General features: G+C 45.6%; 1 protein-coding gene across 1 annotated transcript in view; it reads left to right on the forward strand.

The window, feature by feature from the left end:
- The window catches only part of Fat2 (FAT atypical cadherin 2), a 62252-nt gene that overhangs the window by 23048 nt on the left and 26478 nt on the right, over positions 1-12726 (forward strand). The window contains exons 8-11 of the mRNA XM_052195732.1: positions 1070-1280; positions 2028-6086; positions 7956-8152; positions 10914-11067. Of these exons, the coding sequence (XP_052051692.1) occupies positions 1070-1280; positions 2028-6086; positions 7956-8152; positions 10914-11067 (4621 nt within the window). The remainder of the gene's footprint in view (positions 1-1069; positions 1281-2027; positions 6087-7955; positions 8153-10913; positions 11068-12726) is intronic.

Consider the following 12726-nt stretch of genomic DNA (forward strand, 5'->3'; position numbering starts at 1 on the left):
AGAGGAGCAATATTTCATATAAGGCCAGAGGCACCTCCTCTAAGGGATACCTGAAGTGATGATTCAGGTAGAGTAGTTGATTGCCAGGTTTCTCTGGACTCACCTCAAATATCTACAACAGATCTTTCCCGACTCTGTGGTATTAAGGTTTCCCTATAAAGTCATATATTGCCAGACCTGGGAGGGACCCAGAGACCATCCAGCCCAAGGCAAGGACAAGAAGCAAGCAAGCAAGCCTGTGGGATCTAACATTTAAGGAGGACTTTCTATCTGGGTCCTGTGCTTCTCTTGACGCTGAGAGTGAGAGCCACGCTGAATTTTATACCATGCACTACCTCAGCTCTGAGCCTGCCCATTCCTCTTATCTAGACCTGAGGCCCTCAGAAGAAGAAAAAAATTGTTAGCTTCCATACAATTATTTATGAGAAAGCTGAAGTCAGGATTTGATTGTCTGTTTTAGGGTCAGGATTCTTTTTTCTTTTCTTTCTTTTTTTTTATATTTATTTATTTTGTTTATATTAATACATTGTAGTTGTCTTCAGAAACACCAGAAAAGGGCATCAGATTCCATTACAGATGGTTGTGAGCCACCATGCAGAAGCTGGGAATTGAACTTAGGACCTCTGGAAGAATAGCTGGTGCTCTTAACTGCTGACCTATTTCTCCAGCCCACTGGAGTCAGGATTATTACACGCTGATTTATCATTCTTGGGGAATATTAATGTACCTTGAAGGATTTGAGATGTCCTGCCACCAATGCAGCCCTTTGACTTCATTTAGTTCAGTCTTTCCTAAATCTACATAGAACACTTGAACAGGTAGGTACCTTGTAGAACTCATAGACTGAGGCCTGCTATATTCTTTTTATGCCTTTCTCCTAAAGTAGAATCATCTATAGGAATGGCTAGGCTAAGTAATTGATAATGAAGTATTTATTAAAGGCATAGGCTGGAGAAAGACGTAAAGGAGTCCACAGAAATCATGTAGACTATTCATTTGCATCACATCTCTTTCACCTAACTCTGACACTACCTCCTTCAATTCTGTACTCTGCTGAACCCTGTGATAGGTACGAGACCAAGAGATGCCCATCAAGAGGAACTTCGTTTGGGTGACCATTCATGTAGAGGATGGAAATCTCCACTCACCTCACTTTACTCAACCTCGTTATGAGGCCAATGTTCCTGACACCACTGTCCCTGGCACAGAGCTACTGCAAGTCCGAGCTGTGGATGCTGACCGGGGAGTCAATGCTGAAGTCCACTATTCCTTCCTAAAAGGTAAGGACTTGGCTGTGAGTTTGAGGAATTACCCAAGGGCTGGGATGAGGATCAGCCATAAAGGCATGACTTTACAGATTACTCAAGTACCAGCTCTCTAAGCAGTGACAGATGACCGTTCTAGATCATTCCATGTGTCAATGTTATTAAAAAATGATAGTACCAATAGCAAAGGTGTTCTCAAAGTATGGGGAAATTTATGAATAATATGATACAAACTACCCTGAGCATGTGGAAAGTGTTTATAGAGCCTGTAAATGTGTTAGAATGTAATGACTTCATGTACACGTGTGAGAAGGGCTTTTAAAGTGCCTGTCAGTGTTGGCAGCCCAACTCCATGTTACATACCTTATAAGTATGTAAGCAGAGCTGTCAAATGCAAGTCAAGGGATGCCTCTGAATGCTCTACTCTGCAGCTGAAGTTCTTCCTACCAAAGATGCCAGTGAATGAACTTCAGGGTGCTTCAAAGGCTTACGTGGATGATGGCTTTGGTTTGTAGTTCAAGTTGTATCCTAGAGACTTTCAAGTGCCTGACTCTTCTTTTTAGACAGAAACTATGTAGGGTGACATTCAGAACTATGTAGCATGAATTTGCTCTACACATGATATACTAAATCCAGGGTGACTGTGATGCAGATGATATCCTGTCCCTGTTTGGTGCCATGGCCTCTTGACTGACCTAAGAAGCCTGGCTGGTGTCTCTTGAGGGTGTGGCAAACTTCAGCGTGTCCTGTTCTCTGTTTCAGGGAACAGTGAAGGTTTCTTCAACATTGACTCCCTCCTGGGCATCATCACAGTAGCGCAGAGACTTGATCATGTCCATCTCAATAGGCATGCACTAACCGTGAAGGCAGAAGACCACGGCTCCCCACGGCGGCATGGCCTGACTATGGTGGTCATTCACGTCCACCCCTCTGACAGCAGTGCTCCCATATTTTCAAAAGATGATTATTTCATAGAGATCCCAGAATCGGTCCCCATTGGCTCCCCAATCCTCCTCATCTCTGCTGTCAGCTCCTCCGAAGTCACCTATGAGTTAAGAGAGGGGAACAAGAACAGTGTATTCTCCATGAACTCCTATTCTGGCCTCATCTGCACTCAGAAACGCTTAGACCATGAGAAAGTCTCATCATACCAACTGAGAATCCGAGGTAGCAACATGGCTGGCGCGTTCACGGAGGTGGTGGCCCTTGTCTACATCATCGATGAGAATGATAACGCTCCTGCATTCCTAAAGTCAGCTTTCGTGGGGTACATCAGTGAGGCAGCTCCTCTGCACAGCCTGATCCTGGATGAAGACAACAGCCCCTTAGTGATCCGTGCCTCAGACAGTGACCAGGAAGCTAATTCCTTGTTGGTCTATAAAATCTTGGAACCAGAAGCCTTAAAGTTTTTCAAAATTGACCCCAGCATGGGAACCTTATCTATCACATCAGAGCTGGATTATGAGAGCACACCCTTGTTCCAGTTCAACATCTATGTCCATGACCAAGGGACACCCATCTTATTTGCACCCAGATCTGCCAAGGTCATCATCCACGTCCGAGATGTGAATGACTCTCCCCCCAGGTTCTCAGAGCAGATATACGAAGTGGCGGTGGTAGAACCCATCCATCCTGGCATGGAGCTCCTCACAGTGCAGGCCGAGGATAATGACTCAAAAGTCACCTATAGCATCAAAACTAGCAACACTGATGAAGCTGTTACTATTCATCCTACCACAGGCCAAATCTCTGTGGTTAATCCTGCTACTCTGAGGCTTTTTCAGAAGTTCAATATTAGGGCTTCTGATGGTCTGTATCAAGATACTGCAGTGGTAAAAATATCTTTGACCCAAGTCCTTGATAAAAGCTTACGGTTTGATCAGGATATCTACAAGGCAAGAGTGACAGAGAATTCACCACACAGAAAAGTGCTGGTAATTCTTGGTGTCCATGGAAATCATTTTAATGACACCCTTTCCTACTTCCTCTTGAATGGTACAGACTTATTTCACATGGTCAAGTCAGCAGGTGTGCTGCAAACAAGAGGAGTGACATTTGATCGGGAGCAGCAGGACACTCACAAAGTGGCAGTGGAAGTGAGGGATAACCGGGTCCCTCAGCGGGTGGCTCAGGCTCTTGTCAGAGTCTCTGTTGAAGATGTCAATGACAACATCCCTGAGTTTCAGCATCTGCCCTATTATACAGTCATCCAAGATGGCACTGAACCTGGGGATGTCCTCTTCCAGGTATCTGCCACTGATAAGGATTTGGGAGCCAATGGGACTGTCACATATGGGTTTGCAGAAGATTATGCATATTTCCGGATTGACCCTTATGTTGGGGACATATCACTCAAGAAACCTTTTGATTATCAAGCTTTGAATAAGTATCACCTCAGAGTCATTGCTCGGGATGCAGGTACTCCGCCCCTCCAAACTGAGGTAGAGGTACACGTTACTGTCAGAAATAAATCCAATCCATTGTTTCAGAGTCCATACTACAAAGTGAAGGTCCCTGAAAATATCACACTCTATACCCCAATTCTCCACACACAGGCCCGGAGTCCAGAGGGCCTGAGGCTCATCTATAACATTGTAGAGGAAGAGCCTTTGATGTTGTTTACCACAGACTTTAAAACTGGTGTCCTTACAGTGACAGGACCTCTGGACTATGAGTCTAAAAACAAACATGTGTTTACAGTGAGAGCCACAGACACGGCTCTGGGGTCCTTTTCTGAAGCCACAGTGGAAGTCTTAGTTGAGGATATCAATGATAACCCTCCCACTTTTTCCCAGTTGGTATATACTGCTTCAGTTTCCGAGGGCTCACCTGCTCAGACTCCTGTAATTCAACTGTTGGCTTCTGACCAAGACTCAGGACAGAACCAAGATGTCTCCTATCAGATTGTAGAGGATGGTTCAGATGTTTCTAAGTTCTTCCGGATCAATGGGAGCACAGGGGAGATGTTCACCATCCAAGAGCTGGACTATGAGGCTCAACAACACTTTCACGTGAAGGTCAGGGCCACGGATAGAGGAGATCCCCCGCTCACTGGTGAAACGCTTGTGGTTGTCAATGTGTCAGACATCAATGACAACCCCCCAGAGTTCAGAGAACCTCAGTACGAAGCCAATGTCAGTGAGCTAGCAACCTGTGGCCACCTAGTTCTAAAAGTTCAAGCTCTTGACCCTGATATCGGGGACACTTCCCGCCTGGAGTACCTGATTCTTTCTGGCAACCAAGACCGACATTTCTCCATCAATAGCACATCAGGAATCATTTCTATGTTCAACCTTTGCAAAAAGCAGCTGGACTCATCTTACAACTTGAGAGTAGGTGCTTCTGATGGGGTCTTCCAAGCAACTGTGCCAGTATATATCAATACTACCAATGTCAACAAGTACAGCCCGGAGTTCCAGCAAAATGTCTATGAAGCCGAATTAGCAGAGAACGCAAAAGTGGGGACAAAGGTGATTGAATTGATAGCCATAGACAAAGACAGTGGTCCCTATGGTACAGTGGACTACACCATCATCAATAAACTAGCTGGGGAAAGATTTTTTATAAATCCCAGTGGTCAGATCACCACCCTGCAGAAACTGGACCGGGAAAATTCAACGGAAAGGGTGATTGCTATTAAGGTCATGGCAAGGGATGGTGGAGGGAAAGTGGCCTTCTGCACTGTGAAGATCATTCTCACCGATGAAAATGACAATGCCCCGAAATTCAAAGCATCTGGGTATACTGTGTCAATTCCATCCAATGTCAGCAGAGACTCCCCGATCATCCAGGTACTGGCTTATGATGCAGACGAAGGTCGGAATGCGGACGTTACCTATTCAGTAGATTCGACTGAAGACCTTGCAGAAGAGATCATTGAAGTCAACCCAACCACCGGTGTGGTCAAGGTGAAGGAGAGCCTGGTGGGACTGGAAAACAGGGCTGTTGACTTCAATATCAAAGCCCAGGATGGTGGTCCTCCTCACTGGGACTCTCTGGTACCAGTACGACTGCAGGTGGTTCCTAATGAAATCCCTTTGCCTAAGTTTTCTGAGCCTCTGTATACTTTCTCTGCATCTGAAGACCTTCCAGAAGGTTCTGAAATTGGGTCTGTGAAAGCAGTAGCTGCTCAAGATCCAATTATCTACAGTCTGGTTCAGGGTACCACTCCAGAGAGCAACAGTGATGATGTCTTCTCCTTGGACCAAGACACAGGAGTTCTAAAGGTGAGGAAAGCCATGGACCATGAGTCCACTAAATGGTACCAGATTGACCTGATGGCACATTGTCCTCATGAGGATACTGACTTGGTGTCATTAGTCTCTGTTAACATTCAAGTGGAAGATGTCAATGACAATAGGCCTGTATTCGAGGCTGATCCATATAAGGCTTTCCTCACTGAGAATATGCCAGGAGGGACCACAGTCATTCAGGTGACTGCCAATGACCAGGATACTGGAAGTGATGGACAAGTGAGCTACAGGTTGTCATTAGAGTCTGGTAGCAACATCCACGAACTCTTTGCTGTTGATAGTGAGAGTGGCTGGATCACCACACTCCAAGAACTCGACTGTGAGACTCAGCAGACTTATCGTTTCTATGTGGTGGCCTTTGACCATGGACAGACCATCCAGCTGTCTTCTCAGGCCCTGGTTGAGGTATCTATCACAGACGAGAATGACAACCCCCCTCGGTTTGCTTCTGAAGACTACAGAGGCTCTGTGGTAGAGAACAATGAGCCTGGTGAACTTGTGGCTACTCTGAAGACATTGGATGCTGACATCTCTGAGCAGAATAGGCAGGTCACCTGCTATATCACAGGTAAGGATGCTTATCATGGATTAGAGGCATTGGGAGACATTGAGAAAGTCTAGCAGGAGGCTCTCTGAGATGAAGGTGAAACGTTTAGTCACTTGTTCCCCTAGGATCTCAGTGGTTCCATTCAGATACTTGACATGTCTGTTCTCACCCATCTTATAGGGTTATTAAGAAAACCCAACTGGGGGAAAAACTCCTAAAGTTGCCTATAAATTAGGATGTGCTTTGCAAAGAGGTAATCATAATTCCTTTAGGTGAGGAGATGGAATCTAAGGAGCACTCTATACCTACTTGCCTTGGTCACTATTCTATTGCTGTGCAGACACAATGACTAAGGCAACTCCTATAAAAGAAAACATTTGACTAGGGGCTTGCTTACACTGCCCTCATGTTTCTGAGGGTTAGTCTATGAGCATTATGGTGTAAAACAGACAGCACAGCACTGCAGCAGTAACTGAGAGCTTTACATCTGATATGCAGGTAGCAGGCATAGAGTCTCAAAGCGCGCTGCCCCCTCCCCAACACACCACATCCAATAAGGCCACATCTCCTAATCCTTCCCAAACTGTTCCACTCCCTGACTAAACATCCAAGTATGAGCCTATGAAGCTATTCTCATTCAAACCACCACACTACTGTTGGCTGTCTTCTAGGGGTGCTGAGGTACCCAGCAATTGTGACTCATAAAAATTCTGGCAGCTGTCTGTCTTTATGCCTGTCTTTGTGTCATGCCCAGGGCAAGTTTGAGGGAGGGTTCTTCACCCAGAGAATATTAGTCACATCCCTCATTACTATGGCAAAAATACCTGATCAAAGCAACAGGAGTAAGGACAGGCTTATCTTGGCTCCTGGCTTACAAAGGAATGTAATCCACTGTGGCAGGAAGACATGACAGCAGAATGTGAGGCATCTGATCACACTGTATCCAAAGAGACAAATGTTGGCTCTCCACTTACATTCTTTTTACTCAATCCAGGTCCATAGCCCACGAACTGGTGCTGCCCAAATTCAGGTTCAGTTTCCCATCCCCACTTAAACCTCTCTGGAAATGCTCTCACAAACACACACAGAGGGGCGTTCCCTTGGTGACTCTAGATTCAGCCAAGATGAAAATGAAGAATAACCTTTACACAGAATGACTCTTTCTTCTCATTCCCAGCATTGTGTTCCCTGCCCTGTTCCAGTACAGCTGTTGATGAGCCTGAAGTTCCAATCGAGAACCTCAGACTCTCTGAGACAGACAGGGCCAGAACCACTTGAAATAGTCAGAAAAATGATGGTTATTATCTTGTGCTGTTGGACACTTGACAACACCAGTCTTAAAATCCTGAGAATACTGAAAAGTGACAGTCAGTTCTTATAAGAACAGAATCATGGGAAAATCTTAGCATCTGAGGGAGACTTCACCTTTCCACACCCTTGTTGGGAGAGGATCACACACCCTTCACTTAGTGTGTGCCTTTAGTTGTGTATTAAACTCTGAAGTTAATGTTGTTGGACTCTTCTCCCACTCTGCTGAAGTGTCACAGCAGAGCCTAGACATTTCTCATACATATCTGGAATTTGTTCCTCCTGACTTCCCTCAAGGCCTTTCCGATCACAAGATATAGGAGCCTCCTTTCTTCTATCAGCCACACTTGTACTTCTTATAGTGTACTTCTTATAGTGTACTTCTTTCACTTGAAATTCAGGAGAGGCTTCCTAACTTTGCAAAAATAGACTCAATATAGAATTGTGGGTGCCTAATTCAGGGATAAAAATTCTGCCTTCCCCAATAATCCTGAAGGATAAATCGGGGGTACAGCCACCTAGGACACAGGGCCCAGTTCATTCCTGTTCTTGGTTCCTGATAGCTGCATCCCTCCTTTCTAGAGGGAGACCCCCTGGGTCAGTTTAGCATCAGTCAAGTTGGGGATGAATGGAGGATCTCCTCAAGGAAGACTCTGGACCGAGAGCACATTGCCAAGTATCTACTCAGAATCACAGCATCAGATGGCAAGTTCCAGGCTTCAGTCCCCGTGGAGGTCTTCGTCCTAGACATCAATGATAACAGCCCGCAATGCTCACAGGTGAGCCTTCAGAGTATTGTCTCGGGAAGTGGAGGCAAGGGAGGTTGGGAGAAGGTCTTTATTCTCCTGAATAGAGATAAACCCTCATTGGCCATTACTGTACACCTCTCTTGGTATCTTCTGAACAGACCTTAGACTGGTGCCCATACAAGGGAACCATACACACATATGCAAATAAATGCAATAAAATAGAGAGTTTTTCCTTTAAATGTATTTTTAAAAACAATTACTGACTTTTAACATTTAGAGGAATTTCCATTATTCCAAATTTTGCTTTAAAAAAAAAAAAGCTTTAACTGGCCATATGTGATTGCACATGCCTTTAATCCCAGCACTCAGGAGGCAGAGGCAGGCAGATCTCTGTGAGCTTGACACCAGCTTTGTCTACAAAGTGAGTTCCAGAACAGCCAGGGCACAGAGAGAATTTGCCTCATAACAACAACAACAACAAATATATATATCAAAGAAACTTAAACTGCAAACATTTTAATTTATAATATTTCAACTTAGAACAATTCATGTCTACTGAAAATGATCATGGTAGATACATCAGTGCATACTTATACATACAGATACATACACATCTGTCCAGAGGGTCAGCGACAACCCCTCCAAATAGACACAAATACCTGCAAAAAATATGTGCATGTACACATAAGCACATACCTACACAGCTGCCACATCTGCTTACCACATCTGCTCTCTACATCCACCAAGGTGCACATATGTATTTCATGCAACTGTCCCCATGTATGTTCTTGCATATGTGCACGTGTTAGTTTACTTGCACACACAAGTGCACATATGGCACCATGCAGCACACATGAAGGTATACACCCTGCCACTTTTCTTTTATTCCTCTCTTCTGTCACATAAAACACAGCAGAAGAGAGCCTGGGACATTTGTAAACATGGAGTCCAGATGGGTACACTTCTTAGTGGATTTTTTTCTTGGGGAGAAAGGTGGCCATCTCTTTTGTCTTTCCCATTTGATCATGTTTACCACCTCCCTCACCTCCCTCTTCTCTTACATAGGAGAGGCCCAGGATAAGGTCAGTCTAGCCTCTCTCAAGATGACCCATAACATCATCAAAGCCAGGGAAGAGAGATCTGAGTTCTGGTACCATCACACAGTCCAGTTGGGCATGATGTGTCTACCCAGAGAATGCCCACAGTCCACGCTTGCCTGTACTACATTGGTGCAAACTAGGATATCAAAGGGACACCAAGTTCTCAGAGGCTCCAGCTGTTTCCCAGTACCCAGCCTCAGGCTGCCCTGCAGGGGAGGGAGGGAAGGGCAAAGCAGGCGGAAGAGCCTCTAAGGTCTGGCTCTGCCTTAAAGGCCAGTGGTCTGTCCTGGAAATATGAGCAGGGAGGTGACCTTGGCAGCCTGGCCTTACAACAGAGGCAGGGATAGGGCTTGGCAGGGCTTGGCCTGAGTCTCTGCATTCTCCACTGCCAGAATTTGCCTCAGTTTCTGCTCCCTTCCAATGACCCCCTCCAAGTGGGCTATGGTGAGTCCTTCCAGTCCTGGACATTAATTTCTCAATGGTGGCTGCTTGTAGGCCATATTCTGACTTATTCTCTGTCATTCTTCTTCTGACTTGGTGTGTGTGTGTGTGTGTATGTGTATGTGTGTGTGTGTGTGTGTGTGTGTGTGTGTGTGTGTGTGTAAGGGTGAGGGATCAATAGTGTCTGGTGTCTTTCCTCAATCACTTTCCACCTTTTTATTTTTATTTTTTTAAAGTCTCTTTTATGATTCACCCATATGGGCCTGCCAATGATTATTTTTTTAAGATTTATTTACTTATTTTATGAATATGAATACATTGAACTGTCTTCAGACACCAGAAGAAGGCATTGCAAACCATTATAGATGGTTGTGAGCTACCTTGTCGTTGCTGGGAATTGAACTCAGGACCTCTGGAAGAGCAGTCAATACTCTTAAGCCCTGAGCCATCTCTTCAGCTCTCCACCTTTATTTTTAGAGACAGGGTCGCTCAGTAAACCGGAAGCTTATTGATCACCTCCCTATTCATATTCCCAGGACAGACCACTGACCTCAGTGACCTTGATGAATCCCTGGACCTCCAACACCCCTCCCCAGTGCTAAGGTTACAGGAGCACCCCTCCCTACATTTGATGTAGGTTCTGGGGATACAAACTCAGATCCTCAGGCTTTTGAGACAGGCCATCTCCTCAGCTCTCTCCTCAAGCTTTAAAAATAATTATCTTATTCACATTATTGTGTTGTGTGATGGGAGTTGGGAGGGTGTTCACACAGGGGTCATAAGACAACATGGCGAAGCCGGATTTTTCCTTTCACCTTTATATGGGTTCCAGGTATAAAACTCAGGTTTCAGGATTATATGGCAAGCATATTTCCCCCTCTGAGCTATCTCATCAGGCCTCTGGCTTTTAATTTCCATTTTCCTTACATGTCTCTTTAAAACAAACAGACAAACAAACCAGAAAGTGATGCAACCCAGGCTGGCCTTAAATTTACTATGAAGCCAAAAGGAACTTGAGCTCTGGATCCTTCTGCGTCTACTTCCCCGAATACTAAATACAGGGATTACCCAGTGAGCCACCCCGGGTGGTGTCTCATCTTACCCCATCTCCTTCTTCCTCTTTGCTCCGTTTTCGCCCTCCCTGTGTGTTTTCGCTTGAGTCACTTCTTGCCCTCCCTCCTTCTCCCCTCCCCCATGTCTGAATCTAAGCACTCTGCCTCAGACCCCTCTGTCCACCTCTCTGTCTTCAGCTTCTCTACACTGGCAAGGTCCGTGAAGATGTCACCCCTGGACACTTCATCTTGAAAGTTTCCGCCATAGATGTGGACATGGACACCAATGCTCAGATCACATACTCTCTGCATGGACCCGGGGCCCAGGAATTCAAGCTGGACCCTCACACAGGTAAATCTCTGAGATGTGGGATGGCGCCAAGAACCTGTCTCCATGCCATGGTTGGCTCTCTCTTAAAACAGGAATTCACTCATCCACCTGTCCACCCATTAACAGATACCAGCAGCTGGGGACATAAGAAAAGGATGGGTGAGTTCAGACCTGGTTCTTTATAGTCCAAGAAGAAAGGTGATTTCTGGGCCAGTGGCTGGCAGTGTGCTAAGTTAGGGGCAATGAAAGGTTCACACCTTTACTCTCAGTAAGGAGTTTCGAGAGTTTAGGGCCAGCCTGAGTTACATAATGAGTTTGAGACTAGCCTGGGCTATAAGAGATCTGTCCCCAAACAAACAAATATAGGAGAAGAGGAAGAGGAGGGTAGAGGGGAGACAGCAATGTTGACAGAAGTTGACTTAGGCATAGGAGCCAGGTGAAATAAAGCCTCTGTGAGGAAATGCGGGCTTTTGTGTGGGCTTGAGCTCACACAGGAGTTACGCAAGCATACAGGGGAGGCTGAGAAGGACAAAAGGTAGAGAGAGAGCGTGTCCTCGTGGGTCGTATTTGGGGAGGAGGACACATGACTGAGTGCACAGAACAGAAAGAGAGAGAGAGGACAGAAGATGATGCCCTGAAGACAGATGGGCTGATGATGCCCTTTTGAGCCAATGGAAGGTTTAGACTACTAAGGACCAAAGCTGGTGAAATCTCATGTTTTGCACAGTGCAAACTGGGTTACTGGTGCCCAAGACATTAGTAAATACCACAAAGCAATAAAGGTCCTGGAAGCCTGACCTAAGAAAGAACTCAGTAGATGGGACAAATTGTCATAGGATCAGCAAGGGACCAAACAGAGATAGACAGTTGAAGCCCCCGCAGGGTGAACCTCAAATAGCATTACCATGGCTGAGCTGTGAAGAACTGTTGGACAGAGAAGTAGGTGCGGGCAATACCCACCCCAGGTAAGACCCTGTCCTGCTGCTTGCTGTGGGAAGCAGGTGGCCGGAGGCAGCCAGGCACAGGGACCAGCTGCCAACCCTTGGCTAGAATCCATAACTCCAAAGATGACTCAGAGATTCCTGAGCAGGGAGGGGTAGGAGGGGAGGTGGGGGTGGCAGTGTCCCAGGAAGCCGTCTGGGTGGATCAGAGACTCTATTGTCCTTCCTGACCCCGGTCCAGCATGTTGAGTGATTTGGGAAGCTTGTCTTCTTTCTGTTGTAGTTTACTCAGCTGCAGGCTTCCCATGAGGACTTAAAAGAAAAACAAACTGGGCATTTTTTCCCAGAATTTGAAAATGATGCATACTCGGTATACAAATTAAAAAACACCCCAGATATGTATCCAGCTGGAGTCAGAAAGCCGACACAATAATCCTTCACCAAAGCCTACTCAGGGTGTATTCAAACAGCTCGCCTTCCCATGCACCTCCAAAATCTCTCTGTAATTGTTTCTCTGATGCATAATTTGCTGTTCTCCCTTAGTGATTGCTTGCAGGTGTTTGCAAGGAAGAAGGTAAAGTTGTTTTTAGTGATTCCTGATTATACTTTCTTAGTTTCATTTCTCTGGCTGTGATAAAGCACCCCAACACAAAGAAAATGAGGGAAGGAAGGGTTTATTATTTCAGCTCATGATTCCATAATATACAGTCCATCACTGTGGGACGTCAAGGCAGGAACT

Source organism: Apodemus sylvaticus, chromosome 10, assembly GCF_947179515.1.
Source record: "Apodemus sylvaticus chromosome 10, mApoSyl1.1, whole genome shotgun sequence".
In the NCBI taxonomy this organism is placed as follows: domain Eukaryota; kingdom Metazoa; phylum Chordata; class Mammalia; order Rodentia; family Muridae; genus Apodemus; species Apodemus sylvaticus.